Source organism: Passer domesticus, chromosome 6 (genome assembly GCF_036417665.1).
Source record: "Passer domesticus isolate bPasDom1 chromosome 6, bPasDom1.hap1, whole genome shotgun sequence".
Taxonomy (NCBI): domain Eukaryota; kingdom Metazoa; phylum Chordata; class Aves; order Passeriformes; family Passeridae; genus Passer; species Passer domesticus.
In genome coordinates, this window is record NC_087479.1 from 53,488,601 (window position 1) to 53,508,374 (window position 19,774).

Below are 19,774 nucleotides of genomic sequence, written 5' to 3' on the forward strand. Positions count from 1 at the left end.
TCCCCTGTGCTAATTACCATGGAGGTGATTAGAGCCTCGGCACGCCCCAGGCATGGATCATGGATGTGGTCACAGCAGCACCAGCAGCTCCTGGACAAACACCAGCCTGAGCCAGAAAAGCATCAACCAGCACGTGATTTAAGGCCAAGAAGAGAAGAGGGCCATGGGTGCAGTGTATGTATTTTCATATATATATATAAATTATATTTTATAATACATAAATGTACATAGATGTATATTGGATAACTTTGTATATATAAATAAACAGGTACAGGTCACAGGCAGGACTCTGAGCCTGTTCCCATGGAGAAACACCCTCTGACTCCTCATTGTTTAGGAGATAAGCTACCAGTGCTGTTGGCTTGTTGTGGGAAGGGAAAGGGACAGATCCCTGCTGCCATCTCTGGGGAGAATCCCCTGCTCCTGGGCCCTGCACCCACTGGCTGTGTGTTTGGGCAGCAAGTATTGGAGCAGCCTTTTTTGAGGGCTGCCCACTTCTCACGGACACTGTGATCCATCAGCTGAACAATCCAGTGTAAATCTGTTGGATTTGTGGGATGGTGAAGGATTGCATGGAAGAAGCCCAGGTCCTGGGGATGGCAGGGGTGTGGGGAGGCTTGGGAGCAAACCAGGAGCTGATAAGATCTTTCTTGTCCATCAGGGTTATCCCTGTGGTAGGTAAATTACATGGAGGAGCAGATCCAGTTTTGGTCACAATGGTGCAAAAACGGGACGAGCCTTAGGGCTCAGCAAGCTCCTTTCTGTTCCCTATGGGGTTGTTTGTGGTTTTCCATGCTCTTGGGAGTGAAGTTTTGAGGCTGAGTTAACCCTGGTGCCTTTCCCTGCAGTCCTGACTGGGGTGTGTCACCCCCAGGGCACAGTCCCCAGGACTGACACCTTGGGAAGTGTCTTTGGCAGGACCCCTGTGGGACAGGGGCAGTGCCAGGGTGGTGCCCTGCCATTTCAGGGCCCTGTCAGAGCCCCCTGAGCTGTGGCACCTGTCCAGTCCTGGGGTGTCACCTCATTCCTGCTGCAGACCAACTCGTTCTGTCTGGAGTAGGTGGGCCAGCCAGTAGTGATGTCTCTAAAGGAAAATGTGGGATAACCCTATCATTTGGGATTTGCTGCGTTTTTCCCATTTCCCCCAGGTATTTCCGTTATCCTGGCACCTTTACCAGGGTGTGTTCCCACTGTGCATGGCCAAATCCTGGTGTCCCACCAGCCAGCTCCCACACAGCCCTCAGACTGGGCACTGCAGCTGCCACCTGCTGTGATTGCCCCCACTAAGACAAGGAAGGGTTTTGGGGGATGACTGGGGATGGCAGAGGAGGAAGGCAGGAGCAATACCAGGCAGTCGTCCACGTGGGTGTTGTGTTTATTTACCGATGGCTGGTGGCAGCTGAGCCGGGAGCAGCTCTCAGGACCCGGCTGAGCCCGGAGCTAAACGCGAGATAACAGCGGCGTTTTCCCAAGGAGCGGGGAGCCGCGTCCTGCAGACAGCAGGGTGGAGCTGCAGCCTTGGGGAGCCGTGCCGGGGAGGAGTTTGCTGAAAGGGACTCAAGTGCCCCAGTGGAGTGGAGGTCACTGAAGGCAGTGGAAAAAGCAGGGCCAAAGTGCAACAAAAGGGCTGGAGAGGGAGCCTGGAACGAGGTAAGTGGTGTTTCCTGTGCTTAAGGAAGTGAGTGACAAGGATCCAGGTGATCCTGCATCTGAATGCTGCCCAGGGTTTGTCCCCAGCGCCACGGCTCTGTCCCAGCACATCCCCAGTGTGGGGAGGCACATCCCGGCTCTGCCACAGCATCCTTCCTTCCCAAGTCAGAAAGCAGCCTGCTCCTGTGAAGCCACTGTCTGGTCATTGCTTCCCAGCTCAGGTCCAGCTTGGTCCCAGATGGGACATGTGGCACCGTGTCCTGGGGTTCATCCGGCACCCCTGGCACTGCCAGGCTGGGAAAGGGGCTCGAGTCCGTGTTCTCCTTCTCCTTGGTGAGCTGTGGCTACACCTCGGTGGAGTATTCTGCCGTGCTGGGGAGAGAGGAGAGAGGCGTTGGGAGGTGAACTGTCTGTGCTGGGAGGTGTGGAAAAACACTCTGAGCAGGAACAGGGCCTCTTCCCCAAAACAGATGGAGAAAGAATGGCAGGCTGTTTGTGGGAAAGCCCTGTTTGTGGGAAATCCCAGTCAGTAGGAAGGCAGAAATGAAGCTGCTGGAAGCTTCCACCCTGTCTGGCAGAGCCAATCCCTGATGGCTCTGAAGATGGACATGCTGCTGGCCAAGACTGGGACAATCAGAGATGGAGATGTTGATAACATATTTGAGAAGAAACTCAAAACAAAAAGGGGCACAGGTTTTTTTGCAAGGCAGAGAAGAGGAGGAGGGAAACAAGATGCAGACACCAAGGCCAGTGCAGAAGAAGGAGGAAGAGCTGCTCCAGGTGCTGGAGCTGAAATTCCTGTGCAGACTGTGGTGAGACCATGCTGAAGCAGCTGTGTCCCTGCAGCCCATGGGATCTACGGGGGATGCAGAGATCCACCCACAGCCCATGGGGATCCATGGGGGATGCAGAGATCCACCCACAGCCCATGGGGGATGCAGAGATCCACCCACAGCCCATGGGGATCCATGGGGGATGCAGGGATCCATCCACAGCCCATGGGGGATGCAGAGATCCATCCACAGCCCGTGGGGATCCATGGGGGATGCAGAGATCCACCTGCAGCCCATGGGGGAAATGAGCAGATGGATGCCTGGAGGAGACTGTGATCCAGTGGGAGACCTGGTGGAGAGAGGGGGCCCTGCTTCCAGGCGGGAGCAGCCTGTCCTTGGAGGATGGCACCCCATGGAAAAGTGACCCACACCACAGCAGCTTTAGGAGGACTGTGTGCCCATGGGAGGGACTCACATTGCAGCAGTTTTGGGAGGATTCCTGCTTGTGAGATTGGAGCCGTGGTGGAGAGGGTTGCAGAGAACTCTCTCCTGTGGGAAGAGACCCCATGGTGTAGCAGAGGAAGGACTCCTCTCCCTGAGCAGTGGAAGAAAACCTCGGGTGATGAACTGACCAAAACCTCCATGCCCTGTCCCCTGCACTGTCGGTGGGAAGGTGGGAAGGGTTGGGGGAAGCAAAGGTGTTTTAAGGGCTTATTCTACTGCTCATTATCCTCCTCTGAGTTTGTTAGTGATAAATTCACTTTGTAGTTCTAAGTTGAGCTTGTTTTGCCCTTGGAGTGTTTTCTCCCAGTCCTTATCTCAACTCATGAATTCTTTGCTAATTTTTTCTCTCCTCTATCCAGCTGTGGCAGGGGAGGGCGAGTGAGTGGCTTTTGTGGGTGCCTGGAGTTTGGCTACTGTCAAACCAGGACAGGCTGTCTTAGGTTGAAAGATGTTAGTGGGGGTGTGTATTCTATCTGCCATCTGTTAGAGGTGGGGCAGTTATCCTCTGTTCATTGGGCAGCTTTATCTCTTCCACAACCAATCCTCCCTCTGGGAACTATCTTCTGTTAATGGGCCAGTGAGTGTCACTGCATGGCTGATAAAATTGCATCATCCATTGGGAGATGCTCTGCCCAGGGGGAGGAGCCAAGCATTCCTACCCGGATATAATCAGAGATTTGGAACACCACAGCAGCCTTTCCCACTGGATTCCCCGAGGAGCAGCTTTTTTTCTCCACTGGATCTTCAGAGGAAGACCAGGCCCATCTACAGCACCCCTGGACCTTCAGAGGAAAACTCCACCCTTCTCCAGGATCCCTGCTCCCCCAGAAGCACAGCTGGCACTGCAGGAGGGCTGCAGCCACCATTTAATGGGACTGCTGCCAGCACCCTGACCAACAGGGTGTCAGGTTGTATTCTGACTCTGTCAGGGGTTTGTTTTCTTTTTTTATACTATGACATTTGTATTTTTAGTTTTTCTAGTAAAGAACTATTATTCCTATTCCCATGTCTTTGCCTGAGAGCCCCTTAATTTCAAAATTATAATTTGGAGGGAGAGGGTTGACATTTTCCATTTCAAGGAAGGCTCCTGCCTTCCTTAACAGACACCTGTCTTTCCAAACCAAGACACAGGGTTTCCTGAACCCCGCTATCTGCTCCCCTTGGGATTATGGGCAGCAGCTGGGACAGGGTGGCCATGGAAAGGGGTCAGGCTGAGCCCTTCCCAGAGCAGGGCTTAGTATGGGACAGCGGCACTGGGGCAGCTACAATGGTTCTGTTTCCTACTGAAATACTTAATCCTTTCTCTTTAAACAAAGTTGAGATGGAAAACCTGGACCAAGTCCTTCCCTGGGCAAAATCGCTTCTTGTTTTAAATTGAAGCTTTTCTTTTTCTGAAGGAAGAGGGGCTCCAGAGCAGACAGATCCTGAAACCTGGCAACCCCTGGCACCTTCCAGGGCATCACCCACCTCAGCTCATTGCGGAGATTGCTGTGTTTTTCCGTCAGAATTTTATTCTTGACCTTCTGGGGGACATCGGGGATGTACCAGGCTGCGATCAGCTTCACGCACAGAGCCACGTGCTGTGGGAAGCAAAGGCAGTCAGGGGCTCCCAGCCCGGGCACGAGGCACACATCCAACCCCTTTCCCAGCCCTCTCCTGCCTCCCTGGGTGCCCACCTCGAAGAGGATGAGGAAGGCGAGCCGGGCTGCGAAGATGTGCCAGAACTGGACAGTGTAGGTGTAGTCGTCAGCATTCCGGTAATCCCGGTACCTGCGGCACAGCTCCGTCCGTGCCAGCCCAGGCCGTTCCGTTCTGGCCTGGATGTCACGGTGAGGGACACGGGGTGGCAGGGGGCTGCTCTTACCTGCACTCCTTGATCTGCTTCCCTTTAAATTCTGGCAGCACCTTGGTGTGGGGCTCGAAGTCCTGGATGTGGAATACGGAGAGGCTGTTGTTGATGTAGCCAGTGGAGCAGCTGTGGGGAAGGACCGGGTTGAGCACGGATTGTACCCCCTGTTCTGGGGAAGCAGAACCCACCTGGGGCTCTCACTGCCCACCATCACAAAGCCTGGTGGAAATGGAGGGCTCAGAGGCTTCTGTCCATTTTGAGTTAACTGGGTCAGTCAGCCAAGGATTGGAGAAACAGAGGGAGGACAGGAGAGAGCATGTGCCTGCATCCTGGGAATCCTGTAGCTCTCCAGTGTTACACACAGCCCTTTCCTTTCACAGGGATGATGTGATGATGCTATGTGGGGATGTTCCCCTGCTCCCCTTTCCCCCCCACTTTGCTTTGGGGGACAGCTCAGCTGTCTTGTGCTCCTGCATTGGTGGCACTGAGGTAGGAGGGGACACGGCTGTGGGGACAGGGCCGTGGGGATGCTGAGGGCAGGGACTGTCTCAGAACTGAACTCACTCCATGCTGGTGTGGTTCTCCCTCATGCAGGGGCTGTACATGTACTTGTAGACCTGCACGGGGATGAAGTCGGAGGTGATGGCGATCACCAGCCCGTTCCCAATGACAGCCAGGATGCCAATGGCCTCTAGGACCTGCAGCCAGATCCCTGTGGGAGAGGAGCAACCTGTGAGGTCCCTCTGCCAGCCTACTGCCACCATGCCAGCTCAGGGACAGCTTTAGCATGGCCAGGTCAAGGAAGGAGCCTCCAAGCTGAGCTTCAGCCTCTGGCAGAGTCTGAAGCAGCTTGTCCTTCTCCGACTCATGGCTCTCCCTGTGCTGTGCCAAAGCCAGGGGGGCTCAGGGGCTCAGCCTGGTGCTGGCAGGACCCCTCTCACCGATGTCCTTGGCCTTCCTGGGCACCATGCGCCGGCGCAGCCGCATCATCTTGATGGCATCCATGTGGATCTCGATGACGTTGTTGATGAGGGCCAGCAGCGGGGCCAGAGGAAAGGCTGCCACGAAGATGGTGGTGAAGCTGTACTGGATCACTGTGGAGGGGCAAATGCAGAGTGCTGGTGTGAAGCCACCGCAGAGGGGACATCTCCCTCAGCTTGGGTTTGTCCTGCTTGGTGGCTTGGGTCAGAGGGGTTTGCAGGGGTGGAAGAGGAGATGGACACCCAGCTCTCATAGGGCTGTCAGAGGGTGGGATCTGTGGGGACAGGTGAGCCAGCCAGCCACAGGCACACCCTGGGGTTACAGCTGTGGCCCTGGAAGGAGAGGAAGGTCTGAGGCAGGGCCCAAAGCTAGCACAGTTGCTTGCTCTCTGTTTTGGGAATGATCCTGGTGTCCCAGGGCTCTCAGAGTGGGGCTGGGTGTGGTGCTGTGTATGGACTCCATAGCATCCATCACTCCCCAGCCAAGGAGCACACATGGATCTGTTCCACATACCTATCTCCAGGTACTCGTTGAACAAGCTGAAGACGTTGACCTCGTTGAGTTCATAGTTATTCAGCCACTGCCTTTTGCAGGGGTCCTCTGCCTCCTCCTCCTCTCCTAACATTAGACTTCTCTTCTTGGGGTGCTTTTTCTTCTTCCGTAGCTGGTGGGATATCAAACTGCAGTGGGAGAGAGGGATTTGTGTGGCTGCCTGCAGAGGACAGCTGGGCTGGGCTGCTGCCAGCACATCCCTGGAGGAAGGGGAAAAGGAAGAAGACCAGGGTTCCTCTCTGTGGAAAGCGTCAGTGTGGGAAGCTTACGGGATGAGATACTCCATGATGTTGCTGATGGTCTGCTTGAGCACCATGATGACAGCCATCTGGATGAAGAGGTCGGTGATGCAGCCACTAGGGTGGCACTAGAGGGGACAACAAGACAGGGGTAGTGCCCTGCAAGCAGGGTGGGTGGGCCCAAGGGACCCTTTGGCAGGTGCTATGGGAGAAAGCTGAGCTTCCCAGAGGCTCCCAGGGCAGTAAGGAAAGGAAGAGGAGGAGCTGTTTGTGGGGTCAGTGGGTGCCTCACCTCCTCCAGCCTCCAGTGGCCAGCGATGCGCACGTAGTGCCCTGGGTGGCCATTGATCCTGAGCAAGGAAGCAACAGTGATACCCATGGGGTCATGGCCCTCCTGAGTCCCAGCTGGGGTCCCTGTGCCTGGTGGGGAGGGCAGAGGGGCTGGGCTGTCCGTACACCCTGGGGAGAGTCAGGAACACCCATCCCAAACTCTGGCTGCCCCGTGTTCTCCACTCACCGTCCCAGGAAGAAGGCGATGTAGATGAGCGAGGAGAAGTTTGTGAAGAACTGAAAGAGGAAGATCTTCACAGTGAAGTTGTTCTCCCGCTGGGAGAAGGTCCGTGGTTTCTCTAGGAAAGGGAGCAATGCCCAGGGGCTTGGTCAGAGTAGTGGGACCTTGCCCTGCTCCCCCGTGGGTGCCACCACAGCTCTGAAGGTCCAAAGGGCATCTGCCACTCATTAAGCCTTCCCTGCTCTCCACCTGAGCCCTCTGAGGGAAGTAAGTTCAGACAATAGGGAGGTCCCTCAGAGCCATGAGCTGAGGGAGAAGGGACCTTAGAGCTCAGAGGAAATCCATGTTGTGACCTCTCCTGGAGCTAGGGTGGCTTCCTGCTCATGCCAGGTCTCAGCCCTGTATGGTGACTGTCCCTGCAAAGCTGGCTGTGGGACAGCATGGGGGCCACAGGTGAGTGTGTGCTGGGGGGCTGCTGGCCCCCCTGTCTGGAGCTGCCGGGGAACTGCCTTGTGCTGGTGGAGGGAGGGAAGGGGATGGGAGGCTGGCTGTGCTCCGGGACAAAAGGGCTGTGCAGGTGGGACACAGCCCATCTCCCTTACCCAGGTCACACAGGAAGAGGGCCACGTGCCAGTTGACCTGCAGGACAGAGGGACACGATGAGCAGGGCGGGCTGGCCGTGGGGAAATCCTGCCAGGCACGCCGTGTGTCTCCTCACCTTGGTCATGATGACGATGGTGAGGTAGTGCAGCACGGCCCCCGTCATGACGGCGATGATGTCGGCGTGCTTGCTGAGCAGGCTCACGTCGCTCTGCGTGAACAGGGCCATGGCCACCGCCCGGTAGATGACGAGCGCGTGGGCGATGCCGATCAGCACCATGATCTGTGGGGAGGGACAGGAGGGGTCGGGAGCCACCGGGGGCACGTGCTCCGTCACACCTGGTGGTGCCCTCAGGAGGGCCCTGGAGGTGGCCTCAGAGGCCGACCAGCGCCCTTCGGTGGAGGCTGAGAAGTTCATGGGTGTAGTGATGGGAGAGGGAGTAATGAGTACAAACTGAAGGAGGGGAAATTTAGGCTGGATGTTAGGAAGAAATTCTTCCCTGTAAGGGTGGGGAGGTAGTGGATCAGGCTCCCCAGGGATGTTTCAAATGCCCCAATGCTGGCAGTGTTCAAGGCCAGATGGGACAAGGCCTTGAACAACCTGGAGTAGTGGGAGGTGTTCCTGCCCATGGCATGGGGCTTGGGACTAGATAAGGTCCCTTCCAACCCTTAACATTCTGTGATTCCAGGATTCTATGTCTCCACCTGAACCAGTCTCCAATGACCCACAGCAGGGACAACTGCATTGGGGTTTGCCTCTTCCTGCTCTCCATGTCACTGCCTTGATCCTCACTGCAAGAGCAGAGCCTTCAGCCCATGTCCCCGAAGGGTGGGTGGCCCCTGCCGTCAGCAGAGTGAGGTGTGAGCATGAGGAAGCCCCAGGATCCATGTGATGGGCATGGAACTGCCTTAAAAACCTGATCTGTGCCTTTGCTCCTTTGGTCCATGTGCCCTTAAACCAAACGTTCCCATTGTCACCCACACGTACCATCAGCAGGGCCAAGATGAGGACAATGGTGCTGCGGAAGTAGGAGTGCTGGTACAGCCGGGGTTCGTGCTGAGAGTTATTGATCAGCTGCAGAGCCAACTCCTCCTTAAAAAAAAATTAAAAAAAAATACATATAAAAGTTAAAAATGGGAAAGAAAGGACCCAGCAGCACTTTGTGCCCCTTGTGTCAATAGACATATGGGATGAGCAGTGCTGGAGAAGGAAAGGACAGGAGTGAGCACCCAACCCACAAGAGCATGGCCAAGCCTGATTGAGTTCAGTCTGGGCAAGGGACCCCTCTGATGTGTCTTTTATAGACCCAGGTGACTCCTGCCCTGAAAGGGGAAGCACTGAGCATGAAAGATGGTGTCCTCACCTCTTCCTCATCCCACCCGTACAGGTCCCAGCTGGTGGCCACATTGGCTCTCTCCCTCTTCCACAGCTCCAGGAATACAGTGGCTGGATTGGGAAGGAGAAAGTGCAGTGACACTTAGGGATGGCTCTGAATGTCCCCCCTCTGTCTCCCAGAGAGTCACATCACATCCAACCTGATGGCAAACCAGCCTGGACTGGCCTTGGTCCACGGACAGGCAGTCCCCTCTGCACCTTGGTGACCTGAAAGGGCCCTGGACAGGCAGCAGTGAGGGAACAGGGATGGTGCAGGTGTGCTTTCACTGGCCTGGTCTAGTGTGTCCGTAGGGAATTTGGGATAAGTCACTTTTCAGGTGGAATTCATGTCCTGCACTGCACCCTGGCAAGGCTACACCTCTCCAACTCCAGTTCCAACCACCCCTTATGTTAATTGGATGGACGCTCCTGATTGTGTCCCTGTGTGACCAGGCCATGGACGCACTCAGGACCATGGCTTCATGGATGGGACACCCAGCCCACTCCTGAGGTGGCTGGTGAGGGAAGAGGCTGTGGAAAAGCCAGGTGAGTGTGTAACTAAGGCAGTGATGGGATCCCATCCTTCCACAGCAAACACGAGCCCCTGCAGTGATTTGGGAAGGTGGAGGTGGAGTCTGGAGGCCCTTCCTTCCTGTGGTTGTGGCCATTTGTAGGCAGCTGCTAGAAAATTGCTGGGTGCCTTTGGGCATGCTATGCTGAGCAGAAGGTTCAGGTAGGACAAGCTTCAGGTAAGGAATATTTGGGGAGCTGGAGGATATCACCGGGGTGGTTTTATCTCTTGCTCTGTCTGGAAGGGGAGCTGAAGGCTCTGGAAGTGGAGGAGATATAAACCCCTCCCAAAGGGTGAAGCTATGTTGGTGTTCCTTTTTCCACCTTCTGCTCCCTCTCCCAACCACATGTGGTGGGCACCCAGGCATGGACACCTACCCCAGATGGCCATGAACATGGCAAACACCACTGTGGCCTCGTTATCAATCATGTGAGTGACCTGGAAGAGATGAAGGAAGAGTGTGATGGGGCACTGAGGTGCAGGGGCTGTGGTACCTCGGGGTCTTGGCATGCTCATCTCCCCTGAGACAGGTAAAGGTGCTACAGGAGGGCAAAATGCAGGTAGGTGATGGACACTGGCGTTTGTTACTGGTAAAATATTCCATGGTGATGATGGAGACTGTGACCTGGGGTGGGGCTTCTTTTTAGTGGTGTGGGAGCAGCATGAGCTGGGAGTGTTTCCCCCTCCTTTACCTTGAGCCTGCCCTGGAAAGGGGGTTCCCTACCTTGGCATAGGTGCAGGTGTCAGAGAGGACCCAGAACGAGCAGTTCTGGTCGCAGAGCGGGCACATGATGGTGTTGTTGGCATCACAGATCTCCTTGCTGGAAGAAAGGAGAAGAGAAACCAAGGGGGACAAGGGTGCCTCAGAGCCATCTGCAGAGCAGGATGGGATGTGCATTTGGCATTCCCAAGGGCCTTACCTCACCTGGCTGGAACTGAAAACAGTAGCCCCAGCTGCGACGGTTGCCAGCCCAGCCAGGGCAGCGAAAATCAGCAGGTAGGTGTACCAGCCCAGCCAGGCAAAGTACAAGGCCACCTTCTCTCCAAAATAGCACCTAGGAGGAAAGGTGAGGTGGGAATTGCAGCCAGCAAGGAGATCAGATTTTGGGAGTCACTAGAAAATGCCCATGGTGACAGTATCTCAGTTTTTATGGTGTGAGGAGCACGTTGGAATCATGGATAAGAAATGACTGAGGGACTGGGAACCCTGTATCCTGTGCCAGTTGTCAGAGGTGCACCTCTATTTTAAGATCGCCCCTCTCTACCTGAGCCCCCTGGCAGGTTTATAAAGTAACACATTCTTTTTGCCCTCCTGCCCCTGCCCATGGAGTTAGTTTTCAAAAACAAGAGCCGTGCTCTTTCCTGGGATCTCATGTGGTTGTAGGAGCCCCACTTTGCCTTTACTGCCCCGAGTTCAGCCTCGGGCTGGCTGTGAGCACTGATGCTCCATTCCCACCTCTTCTGCCTTCTGAATGTGGCTGAAAACCAAACAGGTTCATTACAGTCCTCACGGACAGGGGGTTGTTTCATGCTGCAGGATTAGCAGATGGAGCTCAGAGCCACAGGGATAACCCTCAGGCTAAGAGCTTTGGAAGCTGCAGAGGCAGCCCAGTGCTTGTGAGAAGAGCCAGGTTCAAACTAATGATTTTTAAGACCATGCAGAAGCCTGGCAAAAGGCTTTGGGCTCTCTGGGTTTCAGGTGGGACCTCTTGGTTAGAAATATCCGCCTCTTGTGCCTGTGTTACCTGATCTCCTCAATTGGCTGTTCCTTAAATAGAACTCTCCAGCGAGCCCACTTCTTCTTTAGTATTTCCCTTATCTCTTCTTTCTGGAGAGCAGAGAAGTTGGTTGGATGCAGGAACATCAGGGCACCCTTAGTGCCCTGCCCAGCTGCAGGGCAGCTGCCAGGAGCTTTGCCCTTCACCCATCGAGCTCTTGGTGCAGCCCCAGTCACTCCCAGGTCCCCCCCACCCCATCCTGCTCCTCCATCCCTCCTGGATTTTCCTCCCAGGCACTGTGTGCTCAGCCTCACCTTGTGCAGGGGAAAGGCTGCCTCAAACACCTTCTTCTTCATCAGGTCATGCAGCTTCTCTGAGAGCGGAGCAGAAGGGACAGGGTTAGGCTTAGGGTTTTGGGGAGACAGAGCAGAGGAACTGCTGGTTCCTGCACTCCAAATCTCCCAGCCTCTGGATGCAGCAGCAAATTGACTTGTCTGAGCTTCCCCCTCTTGTGTTGTCCCCAGAGTGTCAGGGCAACTGGGGTGCCAGTGCCCAGGATTCTTGAGCAGGATTCTTCCTGCAGATCCAGGTTGAGCATCACCCCTGTGATCCCCAATCCCTTACCTAAGTCAGACGTCACAGTGTTCTGGAGGATGAAGTGCACCACCCGTATCCTGAACAAGGAGAAACTCTGCTTAAAGGCTGCTCTGGGATACAGACTTGTGGCACAGAAGGGCACAGGTGTGCACTAAAATCCAGGGAAGCAAGGGAGGGAGAAATGTGGGCAGTGAGAAGCCATCAGCTTTGCACATGGGAGGTGAAGGAAGGTTCTGTGGAAAGTGAAAAGCCTGGCACAGCTGTGAACTGAGCTGGAAAATGGATGCTGGTGTGGAGAACAGTGAGTGCAGGAGGCTGGAAATCAGCTCAGTACCCACCTGGTGGTCACTGGGACATCCTGGTAGGCACTGAAGTTTTGCTGCCTGCTGTTGGGGTTTGTCAGGAGACACTGGTATTTCCAGAAGATGTGCTGTGGGGCACGGACTCCATAAAAGAGCTTTGTGTCCTCAATTTTCTGGTGAGGGGAAGAGAAGGGCTGTTAAAACAGAGCCAGAGAGGCAGGGAAGGGACTAAACTGGAAGGGCTGGGAGTTGTGTGAGTCCTGGGGCTGGGGTCTTTCTCTGCTGGTTGAGCAAGTGGGTCATTTTCCAGCTCTGATGTAGTGAACAGCTCAATGGTTTGGCCTCTCCCATTTCCTGGGATGCAGGAGCCCAAGTCAGGCCAAGTATCTGCTGCCTTTTCCTCCCACAGCCCCTCACCTTGATGGTGAAGCCCTTCTTGCTCAGCTCATCCAGGAACTTCTTCCTCTTGATCTCCTTCTCACTGCCCATTTCGTGGATGTCACTCACCAGGACAAAATCCCACTTCTCTTCATTCTGCCCGCAAAACCAACAGGAAATTATGAGGGATGGAAAGCTGAGAGCTCTCCTTCTCAGCTCCAGCCTCTTGGAGGTTTGGACCCCCATTGTGGCTGTGTAAAGGGGAACTGGGAATGAGCAAAGGAAATGGGGATTTGTCCCCTCTCTGAGCTGGGCTGGACTTGCTGCAGATGCAGAGGGAGCAGAGCTTACCGGGGAGGCAAAGGAGTCCGTGTCCTCAGCAGGAAATTCCCTGCAGGGAGTCAGCAGAATTTCATCCTGGTGAAAAGAAAACCAGTGAAGGGAAAGCTTCAGCAGGCTCCCTGGGAGACCCCATGTTTTCCTCTTCCAGCAGCCTCCAAGAGATGCTCAGGGAGGGAGGTAAGAGCAGGCTTGTGGGAAACCTTCTCCCACATGCTCCTGATCACTAGTTTGGGGTCTTGCCAAGCCAGCCAGGGATTTCTGTTTAGGAATGCTGAAGGAACTGCTGCCTTGGGAGGGTGTGCAGCCTCCCCTAGAACTCATCGTGCCCAACTGTGCCCTGGGGGTGTGAGGGATCTGGACCAGGAGAAGAACCCTCCCTCAGCTCTTTCACCTGATGCTCTGACATTTGTACTGGAGAAATGTTTACCTTTCACCCTCTCTCTTCATGCTACAGTGGATTTACAGACTTTAATCAGCCTTTTCTATTCATCAGCTGTTCCTGTCAGATAGGGCACTGTTGGCTTTTTGGGGAGGGTGGGGAAGTAGTTTTAAATTCCAGTAAAGGGAGAGTGGAGCACAGACATTTGGAGGCTGGCACAACCCTGCAGGAAAGCAGGTGAAGAAATTCCTTGGAAAACATGCTGGAGGCTTCAGGCTGCAGCCAAGGGACAGAGAGGGGAGAATGAACTGCTGGTCATAAAATCATAGAATATCCCAAGTTGGAAGGGACTCACAAGGATAATTGAGTCCAGCTCCTGGCCATGCACAGGACCACCCCAAGCATCCATGTTGTCCAAACACTGCTTGAACTCTGGCTTTTGCCTGCTCCCCTCCTGTGTGTCAGTGGCTCCGGAGAGCACAGCTGGTTACAGGTAATTACACTCAGACATCCAAGGGTGCAGATGTGGGGGAGCACAAAGCAAGCATCATGGAATGGTTTGTGTTGGAAAGGACCTTCATGCCCATCCAGTCCCCCCAGGGACACCTTCCACTAGACCAGGTTGCTCCAATCTGGTCTTGGACACTTCCAGGGATGGGGCAGCCACAGCTTCCCTGTGCACCCTGTGCCGGGGCCTCAGCACTCCCACAGGGAAGAATTTCTTCCCAGTATCCCATCTAACCCTGCTCTCCTTCAGCTGAAGCCCTCAGCTGCCCCGTGGGGCTTTTTCCCACCCTTTGGTGTGATTTGTGGTGTGTCCCCACAGTTATGCCGCTGTTCCCGAGGGAAGGTGACGCAGCACAGCAGCGGGAAGGGGAATGGGAATTCCCAGGGATGGGAATACTGTCACTTGGGTCACCAGAGACACTGTGACCTAAAAGAGCAGCCAGCCAGACGAGTTCCTCCAGCTGTAATCTTGGCAGCAGAGCCATGGTGGTGCAACTGTGCCTTGTTGTAAGATCTGCATCCCGAGCTTTCACTGGAGAATGAGGCCATGGGAGCAGAGAGGCCGGGATGAGGAAAGGCTGAGATATTCTGCCAGATGCTCGCTCACGTGGATCAGCCAGAGCACAAGAGCCATGAGGAGACTGACTGACAAGAATGAGATGCAGGAAGGCTTGAGAAGAGGGATGCTCTTCCCCTGAGGTGCTGTTGTAACAAGAGCCAGAACTTCTCTTGGATAAAAGGTACCCCAGTTGATAGCAAGAGGCAGGGGGAGGGTTCTGGTGCTGTCATCTGCTCTAGCTGGGTTTGGGGGGCAGGACTGGGTGCAGCAGTTCCCTGTATCCCAGTGTGAGCCCCTCTCTGGGCACAGGGGAGTGGGTGGGAGCCTCTCAGGGATCTGCCCACTGCCAGTGCTCTGATGCTGGCGTGGATCTGGGCTGGAACACTCTGCTGTTCTGTTGGCTCATTCCTGCCTGGCTGGTTTCTCCCAGCCTCCATGTGCACCAGCCTCATCCTGCAGCAATTCCCTGCCAGTGCCACCTGTGATCTTGCAGATGGATGTGGAGGGGAAGTCATCCTTTGGGTATGGGACCGTTTTGGGGTGTTCCTGATGCCACCTTGGCACACTTTTCCTGCTGCTGCTGTCCCCAGTAAAGCTTAAGATGAGGTGAAGGGACCTGCTGGCATCACACCTTCTGTTCCCAGGTGGCTCCCAACTCCAACACCTGTAGGGATGGTCCTGCTTGGGCATCCAAGCATCCCAGCCAGCCCATCCACTTCCTTGGGAAGAGGCTGAGAGGTTGCCAAGGTGGGCTCACAAACGGGATGTTGGATTCATCCCGGTGGCTGCTGGGGCTCAGGCTCCCATGCAGGTGCCCAGCTTCCTTTTGGGGCCATATGGGGTGTGTATAGAGTAGTGTGGGTGGAAGGGACCTTAAAGCCTGTCCAGTTCCACCTTCTGCCGTGGATGTGGACACCTCTGGTCCAGGTTGCTCCAAGCCTTTCCAGCCTGGCTTTTGGAGGCTTCCAGGGATGAGAAGCCATGGCTTCTCTGGGAAATCCATTCCAGGGCCCCACCACCCTCCCAGGGAAGGATTTCTTCCCCATATCCCACCTAATCCTGCCTTCTGGCAGTTTGAAGCCACCCCCCTTGTCCCGCTGCTGCAGTTCCTGATGGGAAGGCAGGGATGTGTGGGCAGGGATAGCCTCAGAGGGCAGGGACTTTGGATCACTGCTACTTTCACAACTAATTGTTTTTTCCTGGGAATTAGGGACGCTGTCTGACAGTGGCTGCTGTGCTCTGGCCTTGCAGGGCAGTGGGATCAGGTGCAGGTAAGGCCACCTGGGCCCTGCAGTGGTTGTAGGAACCCTGGGCTCTGTCCCTGCTCTCGGGAAGGACAGTTTCAGTTTCACTCCTTCCTGCCCCGTGGTTGGAACAGGATGTGGAGGTGCCGCTGTGCAAAGGTGTAAAAGTGGCACAATGGGAAGCAGCAATTTCCATATTTCCATGTTTGAAAAGGGCTTCTGTGCCTCCAAGGTGTACCATTGGTCCTTGTCCCTGGCCAGGTAACCCACTGCCCTGAGAGTTCCTTCTGGGAAATGGCCACAGGCACCCTTGGGCTGTGTGCAGAGTCACCCATGTGAGTAACTCAGGACAAGGACCTGGAGAGGATCTGGCATCCTTGTTTTCCAGTCATGGATTGGTGTGGGATTGGGTGGTTCCTATCACCCACACTGAGATGATCAAATTGGTCTTATCTCCAGGATGTTTCTTACGCAGCTTCCCTTGGAGCACTTCCACCCTAGCCATGGCTTGCTGAGAAGTGGGACAGCCTTTGCTTGCACAGACAGATCTCTACCTTTACTACCTGCCCTGACTTTGGAGAGTTTGTCTGGCTTTTCCCAGGAAAAAAACCTGCATCTTTTCTTCCAAATTAGAGAAGAAAAAGATCACAGCTCCCCCTCTGCCCTTGCTGTATTCCAGGTGCTGCTGAAACGCCTGGGGCTGTTACCTCTGTAGTGCTCATTCCTAGGTTTACATAAGCTCCATCCATACCATCCTTCCCTGATCTGTGCTCTGGCACCTTTGAACTCTGGGACGAACATGTGGGGCCAGTGTGACCCCACTGCACCCTGGGATGGTGCACCACATCCTGCTTTCCCTGTCACACACTTGTGGTAGGAATTTTGTACCTTAACGGCTGAAAGCAGGTGAGTGGTAGAGATTGGAGGTTAGTGTATCCCGTGTTCCCAAGGCACAGGTGCTGAAAAGCAGCATCCTGGGAATATCGGGGCAGTTTCTGTTCCTACCTGCATGGTGAAGCGGAGAGCCTTCCTCAGTGCCTCTTTCTCCAGGAGCCCCTCGGGGCGGATTCCTAAGGAGAGCGCTGGTGTGCAGGGTGGGCTGGAGGCTCCTGGGCTCTCTCACGCTCTGGTTTCCTTCCCCAGCTCCTTCGCCCGAGGTCTCGGAGGTCTCATGTGAACCGAGTGGTGCTGTGACTTCCGTGTGGCACTCGTGCCTGCCCTGGGAGGGAGCTGCCTCTGCCTAGCAGTGGGCAGATATCAGGAGGAGGTGAGGGAGCTGCCCTTCACCCTCGCCCAGAGGAGTGGCAAGCCCAGAACCGCCCCGTGCAGGTAACAGTGCTGAGCTCCTCCTGCCAGCTCCAGGGCGCTGCTTTCCCCTCTGCCCCTCGTGGTGCCAGGGCTGTGTGTGGTGCCCTGTGACATCCCCAAGAGGTGCCATAAACTGGCCAAAAAGAGCTATTAGCAGAAGCTCTGGAAAGCTCTAGAAGTCTCCTCTTGACGCCTCACTGGTTGGTAAAACAGCTGTGGGAGTTGTGTGCTGTTTTTTTCCCATGTGTAATGGTGCTGTCAGCCTGACCTTGAACACTTCCACAGCTTTTCTGGGCAACCTGTGCCAGGGCCTCACCACCCTCACAGGGAAGAATTTCTTCCCAGTATTCCATCTAACCCTGTCCTCTGGCAGTCGGAAGCCTTTCCTCGTCCTGTCACTCCAGGCCCTTGTCCAAAGCCCCTCTCCAGCTTCCTTGCAGGCTCCCTTCAGGTACTGGAAGGGGCAACCAGGTTACCCCAAAGCCTTCTGTTCTCCAGGCTGAGCAATCCCAATCCTCTCAGCCTTTCCTCATGGCAGAGCTGCTCCATCCCTCTGATCAACTTGGTGTCCCTCTGGACTATTCCCAACAGATCCATGTCCTTCCTGTGCTGGTGACCCTGGAGCTGGATGCAGAAGTTCAGGTAGGGTCTCACCTGAGCAGAGCAGAGGGAAAGAATCAACTCCCAACTGGACCTATAGCTTGGAACAGGGAATAACTCTTTTTATAAAAATTGAGTGAAAATGTTATGTGTAAGCCAGATCTTGCCTTACACCTGTTTTTGGGTGGGGAGTTGCTTTCATTGAGAAATAAGAAGAGCATTTCCTGGGAATAACAGGAGGGTCAATAACTGCTCTGGATTCCCTTGTGCCCTCCAACAGCGTTCCTGTGGGCTGCTGTAAAATAAACCAAGTCCTGGGGGTGGTAATCCAGCTGTGTTCTGCTAGGAAAGGCAGCCAGCATTTCCAGAGTGGTGCTCCCAGTTAAGCCACCATCACCCTGTGGCTTTGTCAAGTGCCTTGAACAGGTGCCAAACCAGACCTAGGGATTATTGGGGGGAAAAAAAAGAGTTATCTTCCCAATATCCTGCTGTGTGTGAAACCAAGGTGTGGGCAGACCTTTAGCCTTCCAGGGGTGATCCATGTCCTGGGAGTGGAGAACAGGCTCTATCTCTGGGAGAATGTGTGTGTTTACCCAGAGAGAGTGAAGCAGCCCTGCCAGGCGGTGCTTTCCACCTGACGGCGGGGCAAAGGCCTTTGCAATGGGAGTGCTGCCGTGTTCCAGGGAAACGGGGTTATCTGTGGGAGGAACAGCTGTGGCACTCCTCCCATGCTGCTGCTTCTCCTTCCTGAACAGGGCTTAGCTCTCCGGACAGCGCAGGAGTTCCTGTGCCCAGCAGCAGTTCCCAAAGCCCATGGATGTCACAGCCGGTGGGGAAGGCGAGTCTGTGCCTGCAGGTCGGCTTTGGATGAGGTATATCCAGCCCCTGCAGGAGTTTTCATGGCACTCAGAGAAGACCATGCTGCTGCTGCTCCTGTTTAGGGAGAAATTTGGGTTTGCCTGGGCAGGATTTAGCTGCATTTGCAGCAAGGCAGGTGAGCAAGTTGATGCTGTCCCTCCTCCAGTGCTTCCCTCTCCTGCTGCTCTCGGGTGTCTGGGGCTGAGTACGGCAGCAGGAAAGGCTGAAAGTGGGGAGGGAGCCACACAAACCCTGTGGGAGCAGAGGAAGTTATTTAGGATGTGATCAGCTCTGTGGCTGCTGGGTTGGTCACACACCTGAACCCACTGGACTCCAGCTGCTTTGGACAGCGATTTGACCTGCACTGAGCATTGGCAGGGAAGCTCCAGGAGCTCTCCCTGAGCTGTTAGTCCTTGGCTGGATGTGGAGATGGTAATTCCCACCTGAGGAGACTGCTGAAGTGTTTTGTTGGGGGGAAAAAAAAAAAGAGTTATCTTCCCAATATCGTGCTGTGTGTGAAATATCCTTTTGTGTGTGAAACCACTGCGGCTGGATAGAGGCTGCCTGTTCACCCCCTGCCTGGCAGCAGTGCTTTTGGGCAGGGAGCTCCCTCTTCTGAGGGTGCAAAGGCACTGATTCAGGATGGTGCTGAAATGGCAGCAGATGTCTGTGTTCTCTCATAAAGCTGGGGGTGTTTTCACCCAAATCCTGGTCTGTTGGATGTGTGGGTATCCTTGGAGCTGCACTCAGAACACAGGGTGTGGTTTGGGGTGAAACCCTGCTTGTAATTAATGCACTGTGTGCTCATTCCGAGCAGGGAAGGATTAGGCTGGATATCAGGAGAAAGTTCTTTCCCCGAGAGGGTGGTCGGGCGCTGAGCAGGTTCCCCAGGGAATGGTCACGGCCCCAAGGCTGCCGGCAATGCTCTCAGGCACACAATGGGATTGTTGTGGTGTCTGGGCAGGGCAGGAGCTGGACTGGCTGATCCTTATGGATCCCTTCCAGCTCGGGATATTCTGCCATCTCTTGGGACAAGGTGAGTGCCTCCAGCTCTCGTAAGGCACCGTGGGGTGCGCAGGAGGGTGTTTTAGGCTGGACGGGGGCTTGTGCCGCAGACAGAAATGTCCTTTACAGAAATGTCCCAGCGCTGTGCTCTCCTGCTCCTCGCCCAGCCCGCTCCTGCCCTCCTGTGGCCAGCTCCGTAATTCCACAGAATCCCGGAATCCTGGAGTGCTTGGGATTGGAAGGGACATCAAAGCCTGTCCAGTGCCTGCCCTGCCATGGGCCCTGACACCTTCCACTGTCCCAGGTTGTTCCTTGTCCAGCCTGGCCTGGGACACTGCCAGGGATCCAGGGGCAGCCACAGCCTCCCTGGGC

The 19,774-nt window shown here is 55.0% G+C and overlaps 1 protein-coding gene across 3 annotated transcripts; it reads right to left on the reverse strand.

Moving 5' to 3' along the window:
* Positions 1 to 177: 177 nt before the first annotated feature.
* Positions 178 to 16,889, reverse strand: ANO9 (anoctamin 9). 3 transcript variants are annotated; one of them, XM_064425737.1, is made up of 25 exons: positions 16,637 to 16,887; positions 12,952 to 13,017; positions 12,640 to 12,756; positions 12,259 to 12,395; positions 11,948 to 11,997; positions 11,638 to 11,696; positions 11,351 to 11,433; positions 10,526 to 10,660; positions 10,330 to 10,426; positions 9,983 to 10,043; positions 9,024 to 9,106; positions 8,648 to 8,752; positions 7,778 to 7,942; positions 7,662 to 7,698; positions 7,066 to 7,177; positions 6,841 to 6,898; positions 6,579 to 6,676; positions 6,271 to 6,437; positions 5,718 to 5,870; positions 5,341 to 5,488; positions 4,792 to 4,902; positions 4,604 to 4,697; positions 4,395 to 4,507; positions 2,899 to 3,018; positions 178 to 2,022 (listed from the first exon to the last, which is right to left on the reverse strand). In XM_064425737.1, the coding sequence occupies exons 1-25, from the start codon at positions 16,640 to 16,642 to the stop codon at positions 1,995 to 1,997; spliced, it is 2,403 nt and encodes an 800-aa protein (XP_064281807.1). In that variant the 5' UTR covers positions 16,643 to 16,887; the 3' UTR covers positions 178 to 1,994. The 3 variants fall into 3 exon arrangements, with proteins under 3 accessions (XP_064281807.1, XP_064281804.1, XP_064281805.1); XM_064425734.1 differs by having other exon boundaries at positions 11,351 to 11,696; positions 16,637 to 16,889; XM_064425735.1 differs by lacking the exon at positions 2,899 to 3,018 and having other exon boundaries at positions 11,351 to 11,696; positions 16,637 to 16,888.
* Positions 16,890 to 19,774: the final 2,885 nt, after the last annotated feature.

Bases quoted from the DNA above. Each gene is read 5' to 3' on its own strand.
- ANO9 (XM_064425734.1), bottom strand. The intron at 9,107-9,982 runs GTAGGTGTCCAT...TTCCCAATCCAG, and splicing joins CATGTTCATGGCCATCTGGG to CCACTGTATTCCTGGAGCTG. The intron at 7,943-8,647 runs GTACGTGTGGGT...CCCTCCCCACAG, and splicing joins TCATCTTGGCCCTGCTGATG to ATCATGGTGCTGATCGGCAT.